Consider the following 27082-nt stretch of genomic DNA (forward strand, 5'->3'; position numbering starts at 1 on the left):
TAGTGCCTCCCTGTCTGCACTCTAGCTGTGCTTGCCTGTACCCCTCTGCCTGTATTGTTCCTGAGTCCCAGTGTGTACTGGGTCCTATCCCGCCTGTGTTCCTACCTGCTAGTGCCTCCCTGTCTGCACTCTAGCTGTGCTTGCCTGTACCCCCCTGCCTGCATACCAGTCGTGCCTGCCTATACCCACCAGTCTGTGTGCCAGCCTACCAGTCTGTTCCTGTATTCCCCTGTGTGGGTCAACAACCGTGTCCGGGGTCTGTCCTGGAGTAGCACCTGGTCCCTCTGCTCGGTTCCTCCTTGGTGCACTGGCGTCGTATGCCGTCGTGCGACCCTGGTCGGATCGGGTGAATACCTAGTTACGCCCCTCCAGGCATTCACTCTCCGGCACGGTCCAGTGGAATCACTACAATCACACGCACACGCCGCTCAGCCCGGGCGTGTGCATTACACCTTGTTACAAAATTCCCTCCCATTATCAGAATGCAGAATATACGGGGCACCAAAAGTGGAAAAAATGTCAAGGAGGTGGTACGCATCCTCTTCTGCTCTTTTAGTGCATAAAGCACGTAGAAGAACAAATTTAGTGACGTGGTCTTGATAGACGAATATGAACTTGAAATCATTATCACAATTGGATTGCATGTCAATGAGATCGACTTGAGCACGAGAATTCATTTCACTGTGTAGGATGGGTTTCACAACAAGGCCTTTTTTGGTAATCTTCTGTTTTTTTCTGACATGGCTGGCAGAGTCGCAGATAAATAACTATTGACTCCGTTGTGTCATTTTTGAACTTACGGTTCACCTCCTTTAGGATCCTGGTCCGCCCTCCGTGGCCGGTACTGATGTGTGCATTATGAATGACACTAAAGAGTTCTGCACACCGAACGTAATGCAACACGTTGTCTTTTTCACACGAGATTGGTGCAATTAACTTTTCATCACTTCCGACGGTCATGATGTCGTACCTCTTCAAACGCCTGTAGTGAATACTTTGTTTAGGTACCGCCACCTTAGCCTCCTTCACTTCTTTCAATATATTCTCGTATTTATCGTCCGTGAGATAAAAATTATTATCTCGCTTTTTCTCCACCACTTCATTCAAGAGCTCCGAAAAACGATCTTTCATTTCCTCACTCATGATCTGACAATCAGCTAGTGCCTGGGCAGCTTTGACAGGCAGTCGGCTATGCAGCTTTGAGCAGTATGTGCAGCTTGCAAAACACTCAGGCACACAAACAGGAAGTACACCCATTTACCCACACTGCTTGGCAAGAATCCCATGTTCTTTTGTAATAGGGTTACTCAGCATTGTGTGAAAGACTGTACAACAGCACCATCTACTGGTCTAACACTGCCATTGATGAGTTAGTGATTTTCTTCAGGCTGTGATTGGGCAGCAATCTAAGAAGAGAACCCCAGGAAACTAGGACTTGAGGCAGGAGCTATTTTAGGGAGAGTGAGAGGACTGGTGCTGTGCTGACTAGACTGAGCCCAGACAGGGCTGTTGCGCTGTTTCCTTCCAGCCTTTTCTCGGAATGCGTTGTCTTCCGATTCCCCTGATCAGAGACTATGGTGCTCGGGTGGAACAGACCGTTCATGGCACCCAGCAACTCCGGCTCAGAGCTTATCTGCATATCTTCTGGTTCTACCACATTGGCGCGGCAACGGTAAATCGTGTGAGCGGTGTTAGCGTCCACCTTGCAAGGGGCCCTTGGAAAGACTTTGGACTCTGCGCTCTACAGGAAGCTAAGTACATGACAATTTATACACTACTACACCGGCAGTGTGTGTACTTCTTGTAACTTTTTGTGAGAGGGTCCTGCGGAACACTGATACCCTAAGATTCATAGGACGTTCTCTTTTGCATATTTTAGTGTGGGGTTAGTGGTTGTATGTTAGCGGGAAGTGGGCACTTTTTGTATGATCGGAACAATAATCATAGGATAGTCAGGATTGACATCTGTATATATAGAACGTACATACGTTAAGGATAGTCAGGATTGACATCTGTATATATAGAACGTACATACGTTACAGGGTAGCAGATACCTTACAGGGTAGCAGATTTTGTTCATTGTTATTACCATATTTTCCCCATTTACTCTTATTACATTTATAAAAACTTTGAACACTGTGTCCTCCATTTCCTCGCCGTATCTGCCTAATCAGACACCTTTCCCACTGTGTCCTCCATTTCCTCGCCGTATCTGCCTAATCAGACACCTTTCCCACTGTGTCCTCCATTTCCTCGCCGTATCTGCCTAATCAGACACCTTTCCCACGGTGGCTTACACTTTTTATTACACCCTTCTCAGCTACATTTACCAAGAAGCCGTGGTAAATGTGCACATTTACCAACTGCGCTTACACCCTTCTCAGCTACATTTTAATGTGCACATTTACCAACTGCGCTTACACCCTTCTCAGCTACATTTACCAAGAAGCCGTGGTAAATGTGCACATTTACCAACTGCGCTTGGTTAAAGTCAGATATTCCATCTTCACACCTGATATTTCTGACTTTTACCACGCTCGACGGTAAATGTTAACATTTACCAAGACTTCACAGGTAAAAGTCCAATTTTACTTTTCATTTTGAGCTTTTACCGACGGCCTCGGTAAATGTCCAGATTGACCGGTAAATCCTAGGTTTTACCGGCCTTCTGACTTTTACAGTAACATATACACTAAAACATTGTCTTTGAGGAAACATGGAGTGCATTGTGCTTTCCGTGCTTGATCTTTGCACTTAGCCAACAGGATAAGTAGGGAGCTTATCCCAACGTATACTATCACAATGTCGTAGGCGACCATTCACCAGATGGAGGCGTGTTCTTTCAGCCTCCAACAGGCCGGTATGTGGCTGCATATAATTTGTTTAACGGTATACCATGTGGTATTTGTTTACCGTATGTACAATGAGTCCTTATGGTGGATGGATGTAAAGGGTCTGGGAGGTGGAACCACAGAGCAACTATACAAAGGGGCAGTCCTTGTAAGGAAGCGGGTGACACCCAAGGAAGGCGGGCAGGCAGTCACGGCTAGTGACGGGGACAGTCTCTGGGTAAGAGGGCAGGAGCTCACGGCAAGTGACGGGGACAGTCTCTGGGTAAGAGGGCAGGAGATCACGGCCAGTGACGGGGACAGTCTCTGGGTAAGAGAGCAGGAGGTCACGGCAAGTGACGGGGCAGTCTCTTGACAGGCGGGTGGTCACGGCAAGTGATGGCTAAGCCTCCAGGTAGGCTAGCAGGCAGGTAGCGGGAGGACGCTCCCAGGTGAGCGGGCGAGAGTCTCTGGACAAGCTGGTGGTCACAGCAAGTGACGGCTGAGCCTCCAGGTAGGCAAGCAGGCAGGTAGCGGGTGGACGCTCCCAGGTGAGCGGGCGAGAGTCTCTGGACAAGCGGGTGGTCACAGAAAGTGACGGCTGAGCCTCCAGGTAGGCAAGCAGGCAGGTAGCGGGTGGACGCTCCCAGGTGAGCGGGCGAGAGTCTCTGGACAAGCGGGTGGTCACAGCAAGTGACGGCAGAGCCTCCAGGTAGGCAAACAGGCAGGTAACAGGTGGACGCTCCCAGGTGAGCGGGCAAGAGTCTCTGGACGGGCAGGTGGTCACAGCACGTGACGGCAGAGCCTCCAGGTAGGCTAGCGGGCAGGTAGCAGGTGAGCGCTCCCAGGTGAGCGGGAAAGATTCTCTGGACAGGCAGGTGGTCACAGCACGTGACGGCAGAGCCTCCAGGTAGGCTAGCAGGCAGGTAGCAGGTGAGCGCTCCCAGGTGAGCGGGCAGACGGATCCATAGACAGACTGGCAGGGCTGGTAGGCAGACTGTCGGACCGCAGGAATAACAGCAGATAGACACGAGTGAGGCAAGTATCAGACAGGAAACTGGCAGGAAACTGGCAGGTAACTGGTAACGGGACCTGAGGGCTGAAGCAGAGTGATGAACTATGCTACAACATTGCTCGGGCACCTCCATTTTGGAGGAGGTGCCTTATATATGGAGAGATCCTCCGGCCATTGGCCGGGGACTCCTTAGGACGGCGCGCGCGGCCCCTTTAAGAGAGGGGGAGCGCGCGCGCGCCCGAAGCACAGTTGCCGGGAAGGAGCGCGCGCTGCCAGCAGAGCGGGAGGAAGACGCCGGGCACGGAGCGGAGAGGTGAGGGGAACAGTGTCCCTGCCTAGCAGGAGGCAGGGACGCCGACGCTACAGTACCCCCCCCTTTAGGCCCCCCCTTCTTTAGGCCAGACAGAAATTTATCAAGGATGAGAGGGGCATGGATGTTCTCCCGGGGCTCCCACGTTCTCTCCTCAGGACCAAACCCCTTCCAATCTACTAGAAAAAAGGTCTTTCCTCTTACCCTTTTGGTGGCCAGAATGTTCTCTACCTCAAACTCGTTTTCAGCGGAAACCGGAGCAGGAGGCGTCCCTGTAGACTTGGAAAAAGAGTTAAGTACCACGGGTTTGAGGAGAGATACATGGAAGGAGTTAGGGATCCGCAAGTTGGCCGGGAGTTTCAATTTATAGGCCACCGGGTTGATCTGTTTGATAACCTCCAGTGAGCCGATGAACCGAGGCCCAAACTTGTAGGAAGGAACCTTGAGCTGGACATACTTGGACGAGAGCCAAACTTTATCTCCAGGACGGAATTGTGGAGGATCCAGGCGTCTTTTGTCAGCGTGTTTTTTCATCCGCTCGGACGACTGGAGGAGTGCGGATAGGGTACTCTCCCAAATGGAGGAAAATTCGCTAACGAAGGATTCCGCAGCCGGATTGTCCACCGAGGTGGAGACGGGAAATGGGATCCGAGGATGCTGACCGAAGACTACAAAAAAATGGGGATTTGGAGGACGATTCTCTCACGTGGTTATGGCAAGAGAATTCGGCCCATGGTAGGAGATCCACCCAGTCTGAATGGTGGGCATTAATGAAGTGCCGGAGGTAACTGGTCAGGATCTGATTGATCCGCTCCACTTGACTATTGGACTGTGGGTGGTAAGCGGAGGAGAAGTCCAGGGTGACGTCTAGCAGCTTACATGTGGCTCTCCAGAAGCGTGAGGTGAACTGAACCCCACGATCCGACACGATGTGGAGAGGCAGGCCATGGAGACGGAAGATGTGGCGGATAAAGTCTTTAGCCAGCTCGGGTGCAGACGGGAGGCCCGGCAGGGGAATGAAGTGAGCCATCTTGGAAAAGCGGTCAGCGACCACCCAAATGACCGTACAACCGGCAGAGACAGGGAGATCAGTAATAAAGTCCATAGCTATATGCTGCCAGGGGGCAGCAGGTACTGGAAGAGGAAGAAGGCGACCGGCTGGCAGGTGTCTTGGAACCTTGTTGCGGGCGCAGGACACACAGGCGGAAACAAAGTCTATTACGTCCTTGTGCAGGGTAGGCCACCAGTAGTGCCGTGTAATAAGCTGGAGGGTCTTTTTCTGACCGGCGTGGCCAGCTAGCTTAGACGAGTGACCCCAGTGTAGGATCTTCTCCCGATCAGGTACAGTTACGAACGTCTTACCGGGAGGGAGACGATTTAGATTCACGGGAGCCACCTGCATTACTCTGGCGGGATCGATGATGTGTTTAGGTTCCTCCTCGAGATCAGACACCAGGAAGGATCGGGACAAGGTGTCAGCTTTGATGTTTTTGTCAGCCGGGCGAAAATGAAGAACGAAATCAAACCGAGCAAAAAACAAGGACCACCGGGCTTGGCGAGGGTTAAGTCTCTGGGCATTCTGGAGGTAAGCCAAGTTCTTGTGGTCCGTGTAAATTATTACTGGGTGAAGAGCCCCCTCGAGCAGGTAACGCCACTCCTCCAATGCCAGCTTAATGGCCAATAACTCTCGGTCTCCTATAGAATAGTTGCGCTCAGAAGAGGAGAAGAGTTTGGAGAAGAAGCCGCAAGTTACCATTCTTCCGGAAGACGATTTTTGGGTAAGTACAGCTCCGGCTCCAGAGGAGGAGGCGTCAACTTCCAGGAAGAATTGCTTGTTGCCGTCCGGGCGATGCAGCACCGGGGCGGAAGAGAAAGCCGTTTTAAGGAAAGAAAGGCTTATTCTGCTTCGGGCGGCCATTATCTGGGATCACTGCCCTTACGGGTGAGCGCAGAGATTGGGGCAGTCCGGGAAGAGAAGTGCGGTATGAAGAGGCGGTAGTAGTTGGCAAAGCCCAGGAACCGCTGAATAGCCTTCAACCCCTCTGGTCGAGGCCACTTCTCGATGGCAGACAGTTTCTCAGGATCCATTCGTAGGCCGGTCTGAGAAATGATGTAGCCCAAAAAAGGAAGCGAGGTCTGCTCAAAGAGGCACTTCTCATATTTAGCGTAGAGGTGGTTCTGCCTGAGCCTGAGCAGGACCTGACGAACATCCCTCCGGTGAGTGAGAAGATCCGGAGAGAAGACCAAGATGTCGTCCAGGTACACCACTACGCAGGAGTAGAGAAGGTCCCGGAAGATGTCATTGACCAACTCTTGAAAGACGGCGGGAGCGTTACAGAGACCAAAGGGCATTACCAGGTATTCATAGTGGCCGTCCCGGGTGTTGAATGCCGTCTTCCATTCATCCCCCTGACGGATACGGACCAGGTTATACGCCCCACGGAGGTCCAGCTTGGTGAAGATTATAGCTCCCCTCAGACGGTCAAATAATTCCGGAATGAGCGGAAGGGGGTATTTATTCTTCACCGTGATCTGGTTAAGGCCTCTATAGTCTATACAGGGACGGAGTGAGCCGTCCTTCTTTTTAACGAAGAAGAAGCCTGCTCCCGCCGGGGAGGTAGATTTCCGGATAAATCCCCGGACCAGATTCTCCTCAATATATTCAGACATGGACCGGGTCTCAGCAGCGGACAAAGGGTAAATACGCCCACGGGGAGGAGTAGCGCCGGGTAACAGGTCGATTGGGCAGTCGTATGGTCTATGAGGGGGTAATGTCTCTGCCTCCTTTTTATTAAAGACGTCTGCATAAGACCAATAAGGAATCGGAAGTCCAGGTAGATTAGCAGGGGTAGGAGAAGGACGGACAGGATGGACGGGAACTAAACAAGTCTTATGGCAGTCCTGTCCCCAGCGAAGGACTTCTCCGGTCTGCCAATCAAGCACGGGTGAATGTCTCTGAAGCCAAGGTAGGCCTAGCAAGAGGGCGTGAGAGAGTCCAGGCAGAACATGAAAGAAGATGCTCTCAGAGTGCAGCATTCCCACCTGCAGAGTAATGGATTCGGTGATGAGTTGGATGGGACGTGGTAGGAGGCCCCCATCCACGGCAGCGACAGATAAGGGTACAGCCAGAGGTTTGGTGGGAATGCGGTATTTTTCTACCAGGGACTGAGAAATTAGATTTCCGGCAGCTCCAGAGTCAAGTTGGGCTAGTTCAAAATAACGGTTCTCCCCGCAGATGATAGAGACCGACAGCAACAGAGATGGAGAGGGTTTATTCTTGTCTAGGACGACCTCTCTGAGCGATCCTAGACACAGGCGTTTCCCGACCTCTCCGGGCAGGTACGGATCCGGTGCTCCTTACTGCCACAGTAGAAGCAGCTCCCCTCAGCTCGGCGTAACTCTTGACGGGTTTTGACCATCTTGGTCTGGTCGACCTGCATAGGTTCGGATGAGTGCGCCTGGGGAGTAGCGGGAGAAGAGACGGGTTTCTGAAAGGTAGGGGCTAGACATGGAAACCTCCTCTCACGGGTGACCTCTTTGGCGCGCTCCTGGAACCGGATGTCAATCCGGGTGGCAAGAGTTATTAAGTCGTCGAGAGTGGTAGGAATGTCCCGACCGGCGAGTTCATCTTTAATACGGCCGGACAGACCCTCCCAAAAGACAGACACCAGGGCGTCGTTATCCCAGGCCAGCTCCGAAGCAAGGGTACGGAACCGTATGGCAAATTGGCCCACGGTGAGATTTCCTTGATGGAGGCGTAGCAGAGATGATGCGGATGAGGTCTTCCGTCCGGGTTCGTCGAAGACTTTCCGGAAAGCCGTGAGAAAGGCTGGCAGGTCGGTCACCAGGGGATCTCCTCTCTCCCATAGAGGATTTAGCCAAGCCAGTGCCTCCCCCGTGACATGGGACATGATGAAGGCTACTTTGGCCCGGTCGGAGATAAACTGGTGGGACAAGAGTTCAAAGTGCAGGGTGCACTGGTTTATGAAGCCCCGAGCTTGAGCGGGGTCGCCTCCGAAGTGAGGAGGTGCAGAAAGCCGGGGTCCGGGGCAGGATACCATGGTATTGGTGGGCAGCGGCGCTGCCGGGTTGCGAGTCATGACACTAGCGGTGGTTGCTGGTGGAGCAGTCAGAGTGTCCAGGCGAGAGTTGACATTCCGCAGGTGACTCAGGATGGACTCCTGTTTGGACCTCTGACGGGACAGTTCATGACATAGGTCCGAGAGCGAGGGAGCTTGGGTGCCACCGGGTTCCATGGCCCGAGCAAACTGTAACGGGTCTGGGAGGTGGAACCACAGAGCAACTATACAAAGGGGCAGTCCTTGTAAGGAAGCGGGTGACACCCAGGGAAGGCGGGCAGGCAGCCACGGCTAGTGACGGGGACAGTCTCTGGGTAAGAGGGCAGGAGATCACGGCCAGTGACGGGGACAGTCTCTGGGTAAGAGGGCAGGAGGTCACGGCAAGTGACGGGGGCAGTCTCTTGACAGGCGGGTGGTCACGGCAAGTGATGGCTAAGCCTCCAGGTAGGCTAGCAGGCAGGTAGCGGGTGGACGCTCCCAGGTGAGCGGGCGAGAGTCTCTGGACAAGCGGGTGGTCACAGCAAGTGACGGCTGAGCCTCCAGGTAGGCAAGCAGGCAGGTAGCGGGTGGACGCTCCCAGGTGAGCGGGCGAGAGTCTCTGGACAAGCGGGTGGTCACAGCAAGTGACGGCTGAGCCTCCAGGCAGGCAAGCAGGCAGGTAGCGGGTGGACGCTCCCAGGTGAGCGGGCGAGAGTCTCTGGACAAGCGGGTGGTCACAGCAAGTGACGGCAGAGCCTCCAGGTAGGCAAACAGGCAGGTAACAGGTGGACACTCCCAGGTGAGCGGGCAAGAGTCTCTGGACGGGCAGGTGGTCACAGCACGTGACGGCAGAGCCTCCAGGTAGGCTAGCGGGCAGGTAGCAGGTGAGCGCTCCCAGGTGAGCGGGAAAGATTCTCTGGACAGGCAGGTGGTCACAGCACGTGACGGCAGAGCCTCCAGGTAGGCTAGCAGGCAGGTAGCAGGTGAGCGCTCCCAGGTGAGCGGGCAGACGGATCCATAGACAGACTGGCAGGGCTGGTAGGCAGACTGTCGGACCGCAGGAATAACAGCAGATAGACACAAGTCAGGCATGTATCAGACAGGAAACTGGCAGGTAACTGGTAACGGGACCTGAGGGCTGAAGCAGAGTGATGAACTATGCTACAACATTGCTCGGGCACCTCCATTTTGGAGGAGGTGCCTTATATATGGAGAAATCCTCCAGCCATTGGCCGGGGACTCCTTAGGACGGCGCGCGCGGCCCCTTTAAGAGAGGGGGAGCGCGCGCGCCCTAAGCACAGTGGCCGGGAAGGAGCGCGCGCTGCCAGCAGAGCGGGAGGAAGACGCCGGGCACGGAGCGGAGAGGTGAGGGGAACAGCGTCCCTGCCTAGCAGGAGGCAGGGACGCCGACGCTACAATGGATACCAGGACTCCCAACCATCCAGAAATTCCAGGACAATCTGTAAAAATAGGGCACTTTTTGGCCAAGTCCATAAAAGAAATGTAAGAAATCCGTGATTTTTTTGAAGCAGAAGAAACTTATACAAATAATTTTGAGTGTAATGATAAATATTTTATAGTTTACAGTGAATGCAGCTGATGTCTTCAAATCAGAATTATGGGCTGTAGATATGCATCACTTAAAATCATAATGATTTATGATTCCAATGTGCCCATAAAATATATTGTCTGTCCGTGATTTTTTGATAAGCTGTCTAGAAAAAATAAAATGTCAAGTCCATCCTGACTGTGCACACTGTCGGGTACATAACTCCTAAGTGTATGTACCCAACACTTACCACAAACATAGTGTGGACCTGACCTCAGTCTGTTTCACCAGATGTACAGATGCCTTTCTAAGAGTCAAGGTCAGTTATCCATAAGCGTCTACATGACTGGCTGTACAGCTTGTGATTGAGAAGTAACTTGTACATAGCAAAGACAGCTCTGTATAGAATTGTAATGTACGGTGTTGTATCTTTATCAAATTAAATCCTGACAATATGTATGTGGAAATAATAATTAAAAAAAAAGATAAGGTGCACAGACACTAAACAGATGAAGCCTAAATACTCACACTCTAGATGTGTTTCTAAATTGTCCTATAAAAAAAATAAAAATGAAACAGAAGAGGCATTTCCCTTGGGTACCTTTTTGCGTCCTTCTTGTCTTGTAGTCCTCTTTTTATAACTTCTTTCACTGGTAGTTCTAATTCAAAAATTTTTATTGGTATTATGCTGCACGCTTCTAGAAGATCAACTTGTCGTTTTGTTACAGGATATCCATCAAAAACAACTCTGTAAATAAAACATTTTTTATATATTTTATTACTTAGTATTTGTGTTATTATGTTTTTTTTAGAACATGCGGCTTATTTTTCCTCTCCACTTCCGCTGTTACAGTATCATTTTCTCAATAAGGCTATGGCCAGACGGCCAGAAGATTCTCTCAACTAAGAAAATCTGGCCTATTATGCAAATTACACTTTGATCAAGAGTGTTATTTAAACTGTCAGCATAGTCTGATGCAATTCAGCATCCAATATTGTCAGTATCTGAGTGGCAGGATAGTGTGATCCGATTCTCTGGAATGAGAGACTCTGAGCACACCGTGGAGAAGATTGCAGACAAAATGTCTCCATATTCTCGATTCTGTGTGTCTGCGAAAATTGGACTACACTCGGGTGTCATCTGAGTGCAGTCCGATGTTTTCCACATATCTATAGACTTGAATGGGTGAGTGGCATCCTATTTCAGAGTGAAATCGCAACATGCTGTGATTTTTTTCACTGACAGATTCTGTCATTGAAAAATATCATGCATCAGCGCTACCCGCATTGATCCGAATGCTTCCAAATGCAAATGCCACACCTGGAATCAGCTACAGACCTTTTAGCTGCTTAATTGATGATGGAATAAAGAGGGAATAGTCCATTAAAGAAATGTTGAGATAATGATCCAATTACTTTTGGTCCATTTAAAAAGAGGCAGATTCATATTAAAGAGCTGTAATTCCTAAATCCTTACTCCAATTAGGATGTGAATGCTCTCAAATATATACTCATATTTTACAAAAATTATATCCTTCTACATTTTGTTGGTGTTTCCAAGTCTGGCATTTATATCTTATTATATTTATATGTCTGAATGTCAGCGCTAGGGATTTTTTCTGATTTTAAGTTTTTATAGAGACTTGATCCTAATAAATATATTTCTTTATGCGCATTGTTTAAGTATTGCATTTCTCTCTTTTTTTCTTTTAGGCTGCTTCCTCTATACTTGCGTCAGAGATTAAAACTCCTTTTTCTCTGGTATGGGGTACTATTGGTACAACATATGGGTTTGTTACAAGAATATATCTTCAGCACCTAAATTGCGATTACAGCAGTTTAGGAGGTATAAAACTGCTCACAGGTTACCTTTAGGGGGCAATTGGCAATTTGTTTAGTAATATATATTTTATATATATAATAGATTTATGGATCAATAACTTTTGCTTAACAGATGAAAGGCATACATATACAAAATGAACACAATAAATGATATGCAAGAAGGGATTGTCCCACAGATCCTGTTTGCTAATATATATTGTATAATAAATATATGATACATAAAAACAGACAGATATTGAGAAAGCAATGTTACGTAATAAATACGATAAGCAGACTTAAGTCTATGAGTTAAAGGAACAAACACTGCGCCATGCATATTAATATTATAAACAAAAATATGCATTGAAAAAAAGTTGACTTTTTACCCTGGGCCTCTTCTAGGATCAAACTTTTACTCACCCTGTTGTATTACATGTTAGATCCATCATAGCTATTTCTAAACACCGTATGGCCATATCATCAGGTACCACCTTTCCCTTTTCTAGATGACTCTTTATGTCCAATGCAAGTTCTGTATTAGGTTGGTTTTCCAGCACAGAACGTATGGCATCTCCCACGGACAGGCGCTGTAATCCATATATTCTGGTAAACATCTTGGCAACTAGAACATTGAGGAAAATATCATATTTAAATGGGCACTGTGTAGTCGTGTGTTAATGTTAATATGTTTATTAAAGCATTAAAAGGGATTGTCAAACACCTGAACAACCCCCTTTTTAAATTAAGTAGTCCCCCTTGTAAAATAAAAATAACATATGCTGACCGGCGCTGTTAAAGCCGTTGCCAGATTTGCCAGGGTTTGCGTTGCATCGTTATGCTGTGACAGCCCTGCAGCCAATTAGCCGGCCACTATTGGACTGCTGCACTCTCACTTCTTCCACTAAATGTAGCAGAGTCAGAGTATAATTTGTTTACCAAAAAAAGGGGAGTAGAAAAAGTGTACATATAAACCCTTTAAAAGATTTTTAATTTAAATATATTAAAAAGCACCACACATCCCAAGTGCATAGTGAACAAAAAAGTCACAATATAAATGTCTGAACAAAAAAGTCACAATATTAATGTCTAAACAAAAAAGTCACAATATAAATGTCTGAACAAAAAAGTCACAATATTAATGTCTAAACAAAAAAGTCACAATATAAATGTCTGAACAAAAAAGTCACAATATTAATGTCTAAACAAAAAAGTCACAATATTAATGTCTGAACAAAAAAGTCACAATATTAATGTCTGAACAAAAAAGTCACAATATTAATGTCTGAACAAAAAAGTCACAATATTAATGTACCACAATAATCATCCAATATAGGGATAATCTTGACTGTCTAAATCTTTGCTTCCCTATTTTTTTACATTTTTTATGTGCTCTGATTATATCATTCTAAGTTTCTGAGCATTTGAGCAGACATTAATATAGTGACTTTTTTGTTCAGACATTTATATTGTGACTTTTTTGTTCAGACATTTATATTGTGACTTTTTTGTTCAGACATTTATATTGTGACTTTTTTGTTTAGACATTTATATTGTGACTTTTTTCTTCAATATGCACTTGGGATGTGTGGTGCTTTTTCATGTACTTAAATTAAAAATAAAAATATTTTAAATGGTTTATATGTACACTAAATGTAGCAGCCCTATAGTGGCCGATTGGCAGCAGAGCTCAAATGGTATAGCAATTCTATACGAACCCTGGCATATCCAGCCCTAACATCGCTGGAAGGGCGCCGATGCGGGAGATGAGTATATGTAATTTTTATTTTACAAAGGGGGACTACTTCATTCAAAAAGGTAGTTGTCAATGTAGTGGACAAAACCTTTAAATAATGAAAAGTAAAATGCTTTCTGTGCAGGTGTTCAAGAAACATTGTGATGATAGATAGATAGATAGATAGATAGATAGATAGATAGATAGATAGATAGATAGATAGATATGTGGTAGGATAGATAGGATATATGATAGATATGTGTTAAGATAGATAGATAAATATGTGATAGGATGGATAGATAGATAGATAGATAGATAGGTGATAGGATGGATAGATAGATAGATAGATAGATATAGGATAGATAGATAGATATGTGATAGATAGATAGATAGATAGATAGATAGGTGATAGGATGGATAGATAGATAGATAGATATAGGATAGATAGATAGATAGATAGATAGATAGATATGGGATAGATAAATAAATATGTGATAGGATGGATAGATAGATAGATATAGATATGGGATAGATAGATAGATATGTGATAGGATAACTGACAGATAGATAGATATATAGATATGTGATAGGATAGATAGATGATAGATAGATATGTGATAGGATAGATGATAGATACATATATGATAGGATGGATAGATAGATATGGGATAGATAGATATGTGATAGGATAGATGATAGATACATAGATATGTGATAGGATAGATAGATAGATATGTGATAGGATAGATGATAGATACATAGATATGTGATAGGATAGATAGAGTACATAAATGTAGTAAATGTGCCATATTTTGCCCTAAAATTTATGTGCACTAGTAAAAGCCTGGTTTTTCTCAGTCTTGTTCAAAGAGGCTGTGAAGTCTTTCAACAGGAAGATCATTGACTGTTAACCTCGAACAAATAGGAAGCGATATGCCAGTGGCTACCTTTGGGCTGCTAAAGGTGCTATTTTGGGTGTATTGTGACTATTAATATAATGACGTGGGTAGTATTTGAAACAAAATTTCAGATATAAATACAAAATCTAGCATGATAACATCAAAAATTTCCCCTTAAATATTTCTTAAAAGGTGGATTCTATGGTTTTCTTACAGGCTATACAACCCTTTTACAAAGTGTTGTATAACCAGTTGTATTACAACTTTAGGGCCTGCACTATGCAATCTGTTCAATTTTCCAGATAATTTTAGAAATATTTTTACCTGTCGTTTTTCCAGATTTTGGAGGACCTAGAACTGCAATTCTTACTGGCACTGATGGTTTTGGTTTTGGCTGACGTATAAACATAATGGGATTCTTCATGAAAATGTCTCTGTTTTCTTTTGTTGAGAAGAAATAAATGTATTGCCGGTAGATCAACGGATAGCCAGGATTTTCTTGGTTTCTAAATGGCTTAATCACCTCTCCTTGGCTCAACTAAACAGTTGTAGGAAGAAAATGGTAGAAATGTTAAACTATATATCAAATAGATATTATGTCCAACTTCAATTATCTTGTGCCAGAGATGAGGTCAGTAGTTTGCAGTCTGTCTGCATCCCAGGATTAGGCCGGGCTGGTGGCAAGAGTCAGATTCAGTCATTATTGATGGTGATTACAATCATATATACCTATTATGATTGTAGCCACTATATGTCAACATTAGGAGGGTGTCTGACATTGAAAAATGTTTTTCTTCTATAGAATCTATAGTTCAAAATAACATACAGAGGCATACTCACCCCCATGAATTCAGCGCAGACCACTACAGACATCTGCACCAGTTCCAAAAGCGATGACTGCATTGCCCGTATGTCACAAGGCCAACGAATCCTGTGACTGGCTGCAGCGGTCAGATGACTAGAACAATGCATTATGAGATGTTTCTGTGATGACATGATCTACGTGATCCAGTGATATCTAGATGGCCCTGCCATTGCTTCTGGTGCGGGTGCAGACCTTCAGAGCGGAGGTGACTGAAAGTGATCTAGGCAGGTGACTGCAAGTGAGTATGCCTTTGTTATTTAGAAAAGATCCATGCCTTAGGAAAAAATGTGATCAACCTCTTTAAGGAAAATAAATACAACAGAAAGAAAAAGAGAAATGAGCAAGTAAGCTAATAAACTAGGTTTTATTTTCTCTTTTTTTTTCCTGTTAGCTAACATTTGCTGCATCAAAGGGTAACAAGTAATGATGAGCGAGTATGTTCTGTTAACTCTTTCAGTGAGCATGCCCGGGTGCTCGCCGAGAATCTTCAGCGTGCTCGGGTGTTATGTTTTAGTCGCAATGTGTGCATGATTTGCGACTATTTGACAGCTTTAATACATGTGAGGAATGCCTAAGAAACACATGTATTAAAGCTGTCAAACAGTCGCAAATCATGCAGTCGCAAATCATGCACATAGCTGACTAAAACTTAACACCCGAGCATGCTGAAGATACTCGGGAAACACCCGAGCATGCTCGTAAATTTCGAGTAACGAGCGAGCATGCTCGCTCATCACTAGCAACAAGTACAGAAAACAGCACATATGTGTAAAGAAACCATTGAGATGGTGTTTGCTTAAAGAACATGACAAGTATCCACTTGCCTCCATAGCTAATTTTTGTTTTTACGTTTGCATGTTTTACCTCCCCTTCTTCCAAAAGTCATAACTTCTTTTTTTCTGTTGACATAGATGTCTACGGGACAAGCTGTAGTTTTGAATGATGATGTAGTTTTTGAAATGTATATATGAACATACAGTATTGCTCCCTAAAAGCTCACTAATGAATAGTAGGGTAAGCAAATTGTGAGTTTCAGTAAATATTAAGACGTAACTTTTAATAGACAATGTTAAAATAATGATAATTCACACACCATAAAATTACCCATATTACACAGGCAAAAAACCCCACAATACAGTATTTAGTACATAAAAACACAGATATATACTGACCGTAATCAATCAACTATAAACAGTCCACATATTATAAAAGGATCCAAAGTTTGCTGTCTAGTATACCTAAAGGGGAACAGGGTGTAGATAGATAAATGGAACCGTCTCACCCATCTGTCGACTCCAGAGGACGGAGTCCCTATACGTCAGTCATTGCAAAGACTAGTTCATAAGAGCGTGGCTTGGAGGAAAACCCTATTGAGCCCTCACAACACTGAATAGGGCCTAATAACACCAAAGACTCATGCTCTGCCAAGGCCAGTCCACAGCTTTCCCTAAGCACACATTGCCCTACAATTGCCCTACGTACCTCCGACGTTTTCTTCCGTTCAGGATCATCAGGGGATGGTAGTGCACGTATCAGAATGTGAGAATATACAATATGATATATTGTATATGATACAAGCATCACATCAGTGGACCTACCTTTCACTTTTTGGTACAGCAAATCAATTTTGGCAGAGTGTTAAATACCTGTTGTTGGGGAGTAGACACCAATCAGTAAGCTTCCGGCGATACTGTCATGATTAGTTTAACCCATTGCAGCTGCAGTGCTAGTTTCTTACACAATGCCATGGAACTAGACATGACCACTTGCGACCAGGTAGGTATGACATGCACGCTAGGTATCAGGACCAGAGTGTGTGGAACGCAGAGCCCGACTTTCGGTATGGAGATGCGGGCATCAAGATTTGTCATTTCTGTGACGTGTATGATCATGCCCCCTTTTCATGCAATACTCAAGTTACTCATGATGATGTGACTTAATGCCACCCAGGGCGGACACACAGAGACCACTCATTCACTTGTACAAAGTGGGTGTGTAACACCCAACAGGGATGTGGAGCGCATCACCGGTGATGTCATGTGATGCAGGCCCGAGTGACCTCCCACTAAATAGCCATTGGTTACGACATACGATTGAGTCAGTGAGTGAGTGCTCACCCCGCCCTGTACAGGCGTATCCCATGTATCGATATCAAAGGCCACTAATCATCTTGACGTTGGTCTATAGACACTGCAATATCCCCTCACCCATATCGATTACATGACTATACACAAAAATGAGTGTAACCAGAGGATCAACAACCGATTCAACGGTCATGTAATGTACACCAATATTAAAGAATGACCTTTATGTCAATGTGTGTATACTCATGGGTACCAACACAAATGAGGCACATGATATCATGGTGAGAAAAGGACAATCAGTCTCCATAATTGGTGGCTCCAGATGCACTCTGTCGTGGTTAACTTAAACCATCCCATGCTGGCCATAAAGGGAAACTTAAAAAAAGGGGTAGCAATAACCTCCTAGCGGGAAGTAAAAAAAATGGTCAGATTTCTAAGTCAGAAAAATAACTACTGTCAAAAGTAAACAACAAATAGGTATATTATTAGTGTCCAAAGAGGGAAGGAAAATATTGGAGTGGAAGAGGGCGAGCTCATGAGTTGTTTTTTTATACTATTTTGGGGCACATACAACATTTTGATTGTTTTTTATTGCCTTTTTAGGAAGGTATGGTAACTGAAAAGACAGTTATTTTGGGGAGTTTTCACTGTACAGGTGTATGTACAGTACAGACCAAAAGTTTGGACACACCTTCTCATTTAAAGATTTTTCTGTATTTTCTTGACTATGAAAATTGTACATTCACACTGAAGGCATCAAAACTATGAATTAACACATGTGGAATTATATACTTAACAAAAAAGTGTGAAACAACTGAAAATATGTCTTATATTCTAGGTTCTTCAAAGTAGCCACCTTTTGCTTTGATGACTGCTTTGCACACTCTTGGCATTCTCTTGATGAGCTTCAAGAGGTAGTCACCGGAACTGGTCTTCCATAATCTTGAAGGAGTTCCCAGAGATGCTTAGCACTTGTTGGCCCTTTTGCCTTCACTCTGCGGTCCAGCTCACCCCAAACCATCTCGATTGGGTTCAGGTCTGGTGACTGTGGAGGCCAGGTCATCTGGCGTAGCACCCCATCACTCTCCTTCTTGGTCAAATAACCCTTACACAGCCTGGAGGTGTGTTTGGGGTCATTGTCCTGTTGAAAAATAAATGATGGTCCAACTAAACTCAAACCAGATGGAATAGCATGCCGCTGCAAGATGCTGTGGTAGCCATGCTGGTTCAGTATGCCTTCAATTTTGAATAAATCCCCAACAGTGTCACCAGCAAAGCACCCCTACACCATCACACCTCCTCCTCCATGCTTCACGGTGGGAACCAGGCATGTAGAGTCCATCCGTTCACCTTTTCTGCGTCGCACAAAGACACGGTGGTTGGAACCAAAGATCTCAAATTTGGACTCATCAGACCAAAGCACAGATTTCCACTGGTCTAAGATCCATTCCTTGTGTTCTTTAGCCCAAACAAGTCTATTCTGCTTGTTGCCTGTCCTTAGCAGTGGTTTCCTAGCAGCTATTTTACCATGAAGGCCTGCTGCACAAAGTCTCCTCTTAACAGTTGTTGAAGAGATGTGTCTGTTGCTAGAACTCTGTGTGGCATTGACCTGGTCTCTAATCCGAGCTGCTGTTAACCTGCGATTTCTGAGGCTGGTGACTCGGATAAACTTATCCTCAGAAGCAGAGGTGACTCTTGGTCTTCCTTTGCTGGGGCGGTCCTCATGTGAGCCAGTTTCTTTGTAGCGCTTGATGGCTTTTGCAACTGCAATTGGGGACACTTTCAAAGTTTGCCCAATTTTTCGGACTGACTGACCTTACTTTCTTAAAGTAATGATGGCCACTCGTTTTTCTTTACTTAGCTGCTTTTTTCTTGCCATAATACAAATTCTAACAGTCTATTCAGTAGGACTATCAGCTGTGTATCCACCAGACTTCTGCGCAACACAACTGATGGTCCCAACCCCATTTATAAGGCAAGAAATCCCACTTATTAAACCTGACAGGGCACACCTGTGAAGTGAAAACCATTTCCGGTGACTACCTCTTGAAGCTCATCAAGAGAATGCCAAGAGTGTGCAAAGCAGTCATCAAAGCAAAAGGTGGCTACTTTGAAGAACCTAGAATATAAGACATATTTTCAGTTGTTTCACACTTTTTTGTTAAGTATATAATTCCACATGTGTTAATTCATAGTTTTGATGCCTTCAGTGTGAATGTACAATTTTCATAGTCATGAAAATACAGAAAAATCTTTAAATCAGAAGGTGTGTCCAAACTTTTGGTCTGTACTGTATAGAAATAAGAAAAAGAAATATTATATATATTTTAATATACATTACCTTTACTGGGTCCCATCGTCCAAAGATACTTGGATGTTTATATGATACATGAAGCATTTTGCTAGCAAGGGATAGACTGACTGGGTAACATTTTTCAAAGAGGCTAGCACGATTTTCCACAATATTTTTCAGCTTCTCAAACAACTGGAAACGTACAATATGTGGTTTTCGATTTGCATCAATTGATATACAAGGTATCATTAGGCTTTGAAGTTCTTCCTAAAAATGAAAATGCATTCAATGTTACTGTAACATATTATCAATGAGTCAAGTACATCTAAAATATTAAAAAACAACAAAATTTTATCAGAATAACTTGTGAACATGATTATCTTAAGTAACCATATGGATAGTTAGAAACGTTTTCTTTGTAGAGTGGTCCGATATTTTCTCTGATCATATAAATGAGAATAACAATGAATGAAATTCCCATTCTGTTCCATTGTGTAACTATAGTAGGTTCAGGGGTTGCAATCGTACCCAGGCTCTGGAGCCTGAGGGGCACAAACAGTCCTTTTGTCCAATATCAGAAGACCCAGGGTAATTAGGACCCCAGTTTGAGATTTTACATTGGGGCCCAATAGCTTCAAGTTACGCTACGGTCGAATGGACACATTTCCATACAACATTATTTATGGTCACTCTAATGCATTTAAAAAACTTAACAATTGGTTGTTCTATATGAATGTGTGTGTCCATGTTGGAACTCATACATAAACCCTCCTTTTGTTTAAGTGGTAACATACTGAAATGATTTGCCCTTTACTGAGAACATTTCCTGGTATGTTTTTTTTACAAAAGAGAGTTTAAAATCAGAAAACTAGAGGTTCTTTACTTCTGATGACATCCTGATGTCATTACTCTCTCATCACTGAGAGCAGTGACATCAGGATGTCATCAGAAGTAAAGAACGGATGTGTGGCCATGATCACGTAAAATAGAAGGCAGCATCAGTGGCAGGCACTGTATGGGGGAACATGTAGAATGCAATAAAGAAGGATATATTTAGCATGCCCACACTGTTATTTAGGAAACTGTGGAATCAAAATTGGCTGGCGCACAGAGTTGTGGGAGCGTATTAGAAGCCTCTTTTCCTGATCAACTTTGCGGCAGGGAAAAGTGAACTATTTGATTCAGTTCCAGTACCTTCTGCCTTGGTCATCTATTCACTCTATTGGTTCCTTAAACACTATAAATTATTGGTACAGTGGAAAAAGACATATCAGGCCATTATGGGTTTTTGTTAATGTTTTGAGAATAAATCTCCATCTTAGGCTTCATTCATACATCTGTTGTACACATCAGTTTTTTCTCGGATATCTCACAGACCCATAGAGTTTCATTGAGCCATACACACATCTGTTTTAAAAACGGATCCGTGAGACTCAGAGGTCATCCTATTCTCATCTGTTTTGAGGATCAGACTTGGATTCTGAATGCTCCTGATGGAGCCATTTCTGTACTGCTATAAGAACTATAAGACCACTATTGCACTTACATTAGGAAGAACTCCTTAACTATATTCTGAATATACATCTAAGAGCCCAAGAAATAACCATTGATAAAAAGTCTCTACCTTTACTGATTGAAGAGATTCAGAATCTGTCTCACACTTTTCTCCAATTTCAGTTTTCATTCTTTCAATTGCATCTTCTTCTTGTTCTTCCTCTTCTTGTTCCTCCTCATCTTCCTCTGGAAACTCTTCTGCAAGGATCAGCTCAATATTATCAACTTCTTCCTCTTCTTCCACCTCTTCCTCATCATCGCTCCCTCCTGCATCCTTGTGGCCCTACTCAAGAACACAAGTTATTGGACTTCTCCTTTACATGGCCCAGTAGAGACAAGAGATGTTCAGACTGCATGGAGTCCTTCTAACTATTCTTTTACAATATACTTTGGAAAGTCAAGTGAATTGATCCTCGTAGAATACAAATACGTAAGTTCTAACAATAAACATTGATATAGTGCTGGAAATAAAGATCTCACCATTTTCTCCTCATTTATTTTTTGCTCAGCTAAAAGTTCAGCTCGTCTTTTGGCAATCTGTTCATCCTGCAATAATTCAGTTATAATAGCTTTGTTAATCTATTTTCAGCTGTGAATATCATGTTAGTATCAGAGGAATAGGTCACAGATGAGCTGCATTTTTTACTGCAAGCAATTTACATAACAGCAAGATGCAATTTATTGAGAATGCTAAATATAAAGTCATACAGTATCAAAGTTATAGCACTGTCGTTCGCTGTAGGAATCAGTGGGATCCAAATTCATGGCTTAGGGAATTACATTTTCTAATTTGTCACTTTGACAAAAATCCCATTGTGCAGCATATATAACCCCCTGCCTTTCTATATTGATAAAGTAAAATATAGTCAATTTTGCCCTTTAAAAATGTATTTACACACCCTCATCTTTATCTTCATATCTCTAAGTCTCTGTTTTCGCTCTAATTTTTTCCTTCGTCGTTCTTGCCACTTAGATAAATGGGAGGGCAGTAACCTGTCACAAATGTCACTTTCGTCTGCATCTAGAAAGACAGCGATATCTGGGAACAAGCCACGATCACCCATATATTGGACTTCATCAACTGTGCTAGGGAAGCCATCCAGTACAAATCCAGCTGAACTGTAAAAGAAACAGACAGGACTAGAATATAGCTTCTTATGCTTTTGTGAAGTTCCAGATATTATTGCAGCTGTGTGCCAGCAGCCAGAATTTCAGATTTTATCAATCTGGGTAAACCAAATTAGGAGTTTTACTGTAATAACAAATTGCAATATGCATATTTAAAGAAGCACTCCCATCAAAGTTGTTATCCTCTTATTATAGTGCAATCATCATATTATATAGCACTGTGTACTTACAATTGCTCATTTTGCTTTTCTACCCAGTTAATTCTTCTCTTTTCTCTGCTTTATGTAGAAACAGGAAGTCTTTATTCCCTGCATTTATCATCTTCCTCTTCAACTCCTGACCCAGCCGCTCCTCCCCTCCTACCAGGGACTTTTGCAGTGACTCATGATTCATACAGGGAAAATTGACCTCCTTTTTCTACATAGAACTTAGAAGGATTAGGCTACTTAGTTTTTAATCATGTGATGTCATAGACCTAATGGAAAAGAGAAATACTAGCTGGGTAGAAGGGCAAAATGAGCAATTGTAAGTACACTATATAATATGGTGACTGCAATATATTAAGAGGATACCAATTTTAATGGGAACGCTTCTTTAATCTTTGTGCAATATACTGAAAAAATAGTAGACACAATAGGGCAGATTTATTCTTCTTCATGTACCTGGTTTCTAGCTTGAGATGCGCCTTTTTTTGGTGCATTTTTTTCTTGACATTTATTACTTTGCACCGAAAAGAACAAATGTTTGCACCACACTTAAAATTATGATGTCTAAACTTAGAAAATAGATAAAGAGCCAGATAGTCTGGAGAGCAGTGACATCACTCAGAAGAGGAGCTGAATGGCGCTAAATACTGGAGAAGATGACGGTGAGTATATTAATGCACTAACACTATAGTACATACACTTATCCACTGATTTAGGGAAAAGAAGTTCATGGGAGGGCTTCAGTAAGTACAGTCTAACTTTACATCACATTTAGCAAAGTTCAAAGGTGCACATTTTCAGCCCAAAATATTTTAGTAAATGGAGCCCAATTCATCATTTGCGATTTATTGAAGTCGCTTTTTTTTTTTGTCTTGGTGTATTCGCTGATGTTTTTTGTGCCAAGTTCTTCAAAATGGTGCATGTGGTTTATGAATTTGGTGCAAAATCAAAAATGCTCTTTATTTTTGTCTTTAACCAGTTTGTATGACTTTTTAGCACCAAAAGTCGCAAATCCTTTAAAAAGTCGCAAAAAATGCACCAAAATGAAAACTCCTCCAGACTGGAGTGAGATGTGCAAATAAAATGTGACATTTGGTAAAAGTTACATTTCATAAATGTTTCTGAATAAGAAAAGTTGTTGAAATAAAAAAAATAAATAAAAAAGATACACAACTTAAAAAATGGCACAAAACGTATAGCGAATAAGGCATAAATACTAAAGTCACTAAAAAGGAGCAAATTACTCCAGAAAAGTGGAAAAACAGCAATGATGAATCGGACCATAGTCTAATCTGAGACAGACAAGGTGGAAGGTGTTGTAGTGTAATTGTGCCAAATTTATGTAATAATGTGCACTAGAATTATCACACAAAGCCAAAACCAATTTTTCTCAGAATAAGCAAGTACAAAGAAAGACAGAATGTGCCATATTACTGTTCATGCTAAATAGCACCTAAACAACCAGCAAGTTTACCCCTTTATCAGATTTTCATAAGTGTATAATTACTGAAAAGGTTCCTTGGTCCACCATTCCAGCACATGCAGGTCCAGAACTTCTGTAGGTAGAGGCTCATTGTCTGCTAAGTACGACTTGACTGCTTCTTCTTCTTCACTTAATACCACTTCTTCCTATACGAAAAAAAACATCAAAGTATTTCACAATTGCTCCAATATATCCAATTTTACCTTTAGTGCACAGTCAGAAAATCCCAATCACACGTATTTACTTTTGACTCAATGCCCTTTTCTTTTCTGTTTTCATCTGTTTCTTCACTTTCTAATCCAAGCAGCAAGGCTTCCTCTTCTGAATTGATATCATCTTCATCTTCTTCAAACTGAGGTCCAATCTTCTTCTCCAGCTTGGACAACATGATTTCCTGAAGGCGCTCTTTGAACTGAATGTGGAACATGCCCAGTTTGTCTGCTAGCCATCTTGAATTAATTGTCTTCCCAGAACCACTTGTACCAATCACAAGTATCCTCAAAGGTGGAGCCTGCAATTTAAAAGCTGCATCCATTATCATTCAACATTGTATCCGACAGAGATAACTACTCAGTACTAGACTAACCAGCAGCCTAATAGGCAGGCCTTAAAGAGAAGAAGAGAACTTGTCACTTATTCCAAAAATTTAGTTAAATACCTTGTACAAATATGAAATCCCCTGATTTTGCCACTTTTTTCTGTCTTGCGCTGCGTCACTCCATTGCAGAAATATTCACATTTTTTGCTTTTGGAGCGCAACATGTGAATTCTCTGCTTTGCAGTCCAACTGGGTCAAGGTCTTCTCTGGGGGCGTTTGCTTTCAACCCTCACCCCAGATGCTGGCAATCACAGCTTGAGTCTGCTAGACTGCTAGATCAGCTGCTGAGCTGTGATTAGAAGCATCTCAGAGGGAAAGGTTAAAGTGCCTGCCTACAGAGAAGACTTTGAAGAAAAGACAAGTTGGACTGCAAAGCAGAGATTTCACATAGTGTGCTCCAAAAGCCACAAATGTGAATATCTCTGAAATGTAGTGACACGGCACAAGATGGAAAAGTTCAGAAAAGTAAGGGGTGCTCAGGGATTTTTATAAAGTATTTAACTCAAATTTTGTGAGCAACTTTCAGGTTTTCTTTAACAAGCTTGGCTACATGGTAGAGGTGGGGCCATTGTACAGCTCCCCAATGCATCATCATTGTAACATCCTGTTACGTCAGTTCATTGGAACTATGCAGATCAGACTAGTGTTGCAATACATTAAAGGGCTTGTCTGGTTTAGAAACCATATTTATAAAAACTCTATCAAGAGATGTTTAGGGAGGCCTTCCTCTGCTTTTCTGAAAAGTAAGCATGTGTAAAAATGGGATGTCAGGACATCTGTACGCTTTGTTACTTTTTAATTAAAGATTTTGCCACTTTTCTGTTTTCGCAGGCTGAACCTGCGTGCACCATGTTGATAAATGCATTGAATCCTTCATGGGGAAAGATACCATGTTTACTCCTATTGTGTCAACTATCAGAAAGTCTAATGTAACAAAAAGTTGTGTTGTCCTTAGCAACTGAAGCAGCTGTCATTCATTCTGAAGTAGTAGTTAAATTGATGTAGTTGTAGTTTTTTACATAATTAGCATTTCTCATTTACAATATTTGTAAAAAATTATCCCAGTTGTGTTGATCCTATTTAATACTACATACAAACTTATTTATTTCCACCCCCCTCCCAAAAAAGCACAGCACAAAAATAAAAAAAATAGATAGATAGATAGAAAAAGGAGGGGGAGAAGGGTTTATGAATGAGATGTCACTAAGGGGGGAGAATGCAGGACGGCCGGGGAGAGTCAGCCTGGGACTGAGCTTGTAACACCCTCCTCTCGCTGTTGGTTTTACGTCCAACAGCTGGTATATAAAAACATAGTAGGTATATGAAAATATGCCTGTATTCGAATGCAACGTTGTGTCAAAATTTCAAAGTAATTGGTAAAGAACTTTCGGAGATTTAAGATTTTGAACAAACGAACATTTACATTTTTATTTATATAGAAGATATATATAAATTATATAAAATAATTTCCCTTCCCAAGTTGCAACCGACTATAAAAACATTACTTGTAATGGTTCTTCGTGAGCAACATAACACTGCGGATTCTCTAGGAACTTCTTTCTTGCTTCAGGACTGGAGCAGTAGTAAGTCTTCTCCCTGTATATTGCTGCATAATCCACTTGTCCTGGGTAAAGTATACGGTTATCTTTTAAAGCGACTGGGCAGAAGTGCTTGGAGTCTCCGTAATGTTTCTTTTTTTCATTTGTAACATCCTCATCCTAAAAAAAGGAAGTGGCCTGCTTTTATATTGATAAAAGCAATAAGATATATACATAAGAAATACTCATGTTACTGACTATTGGTATGGCTTGTAATCTATCAATATTTCTGGTGAGAAAGTAGGTAGGAAGTGTACCAGCAAAAGGAAACAATCAAACAATAGCAACCTACAACATTCATTCTCTAACATATCATTAGCCAAATTGTTCAACTTGTTGGAAAAACACATCTGGACAAAGCAGAAAATGTACAGGAGGGTTAAAATTCATAGTAACATACTGCTTTCTATGAGCAAGTTCTATATCGCTATGTAATATTAGTAGCAGGTGGATGGTAGGGTAGGTGTGGAATCTAAATTTCATGTTGGGTACAAATTTCAGCTTACATTACATTATTTCATAAATAATTGTTACAGTTGCATAAATAATTGCATGATCAATTAGCTGCCTAGTTGACAACCATTTACATTCACCCGCTCATTACAGATTAAATCTGAAATATTATTTGCTTATGTAAATTGACCTGTATCAAAATGAAGGGCTGACAGAGAGGGTGTGAAATTCACAATACTATACTGTAATTTTGTACAGATCCCACTACAAATAGAAGCAACCCAACAGCAAGATAGTAGGCATATCACTAATAACGGAGATGTTTGATTGAAAGAATCCAGATGTGTGATTTCTTTTATAGAATAAATCCAGCGTAGACCACTCCTGAAAAAGGCACACAATAGTATTAACAGAGCGTTGAAGGAATGAAATCCCGGGTGAGAAATCAGGATGTCCAATGGAAGTCATTTGTCAAGGCACAAGTGTGTGTGATACATGCACTCTTGTGGAGCAGGACCCGGTCCTGAATTATTGCTGAAAGAGTTGTATGATTAGAGCCTCATGGATATTGAAATAATTCCAGCTTTTAGCCTGAACAATAAACTGTG

At 43.0% G+C, this 27082-nt stretch overlaps 1 protein-coding gene across 2 annotated transcripts in view; it reads right to left on the bottom strand.

Moving 5' to 3' along the window:
- Nucleotides 1-27082, bottom strand: part of AK9 (adenylate kinase 9) — a 151933-nt gene that overhangs the window by 17854 nt on the left and 106997 nt on the right. For both annotated transcript variants that reach the window (XM_073675841.1, XM_073675840.1), the window contains 10 exons: nucleotides 25929-26141; nucleotides 24070-24336; nucleotides 23850-23971; nucleotides 21908-22127; nucleotides 21489-21554; nucleotides 21079-21291; nucleotides 19503-19721; nucleotides 14537-14750; nucleotides 12002-12203; nucleotides 10362-10508 (listed from right to left, as the gene is read on the bottom strand). In XM_073675841.1, coding sequence (XP_073531942.1) covers nucleotides 10362-10508; nucleotides 12002-12203; nucleotides 14537-14750; nucleotides 19503-19721; nucleotides 21079-21291; nucleotides 21489-21554; nucleotides 21908-22127; nucleotides 23850-23971; nucleotides 24070-24336; nucleotides 25929-26141 — 1883 coding nt within the window. The remainder of the gene's footprint in view (nucleotides 1-10361; nucleotides 10509-12001; nucleotides 12204-14536; nucleotides 14751-19502; nucleotides 19722-21078; nucleotides 21292-21488; nucleotides 21555-21907; nucleotides 22128-23849; nucleotides 23972-24069; nucleotides 24337-25928; nucleotides 26142-27082) is intronic.

Source organism: Phyllobates terribilis, unplaced genomic scaffold (genome assembly GCF_046119375.1).
Source record: "Phyllobates terribilis strain yellow unplaced genomic scaffold, ASM4611937v1 Scaffold_3__8_contigs__length_932513732, whole genome shotgun sequence".
Taxonomy (NCBI): Eukaryota; Metazoa; Chordata; class Amphibia; order Anura; family Dendrobatidae; genus Phyllobates; species Phyllobates terribilis.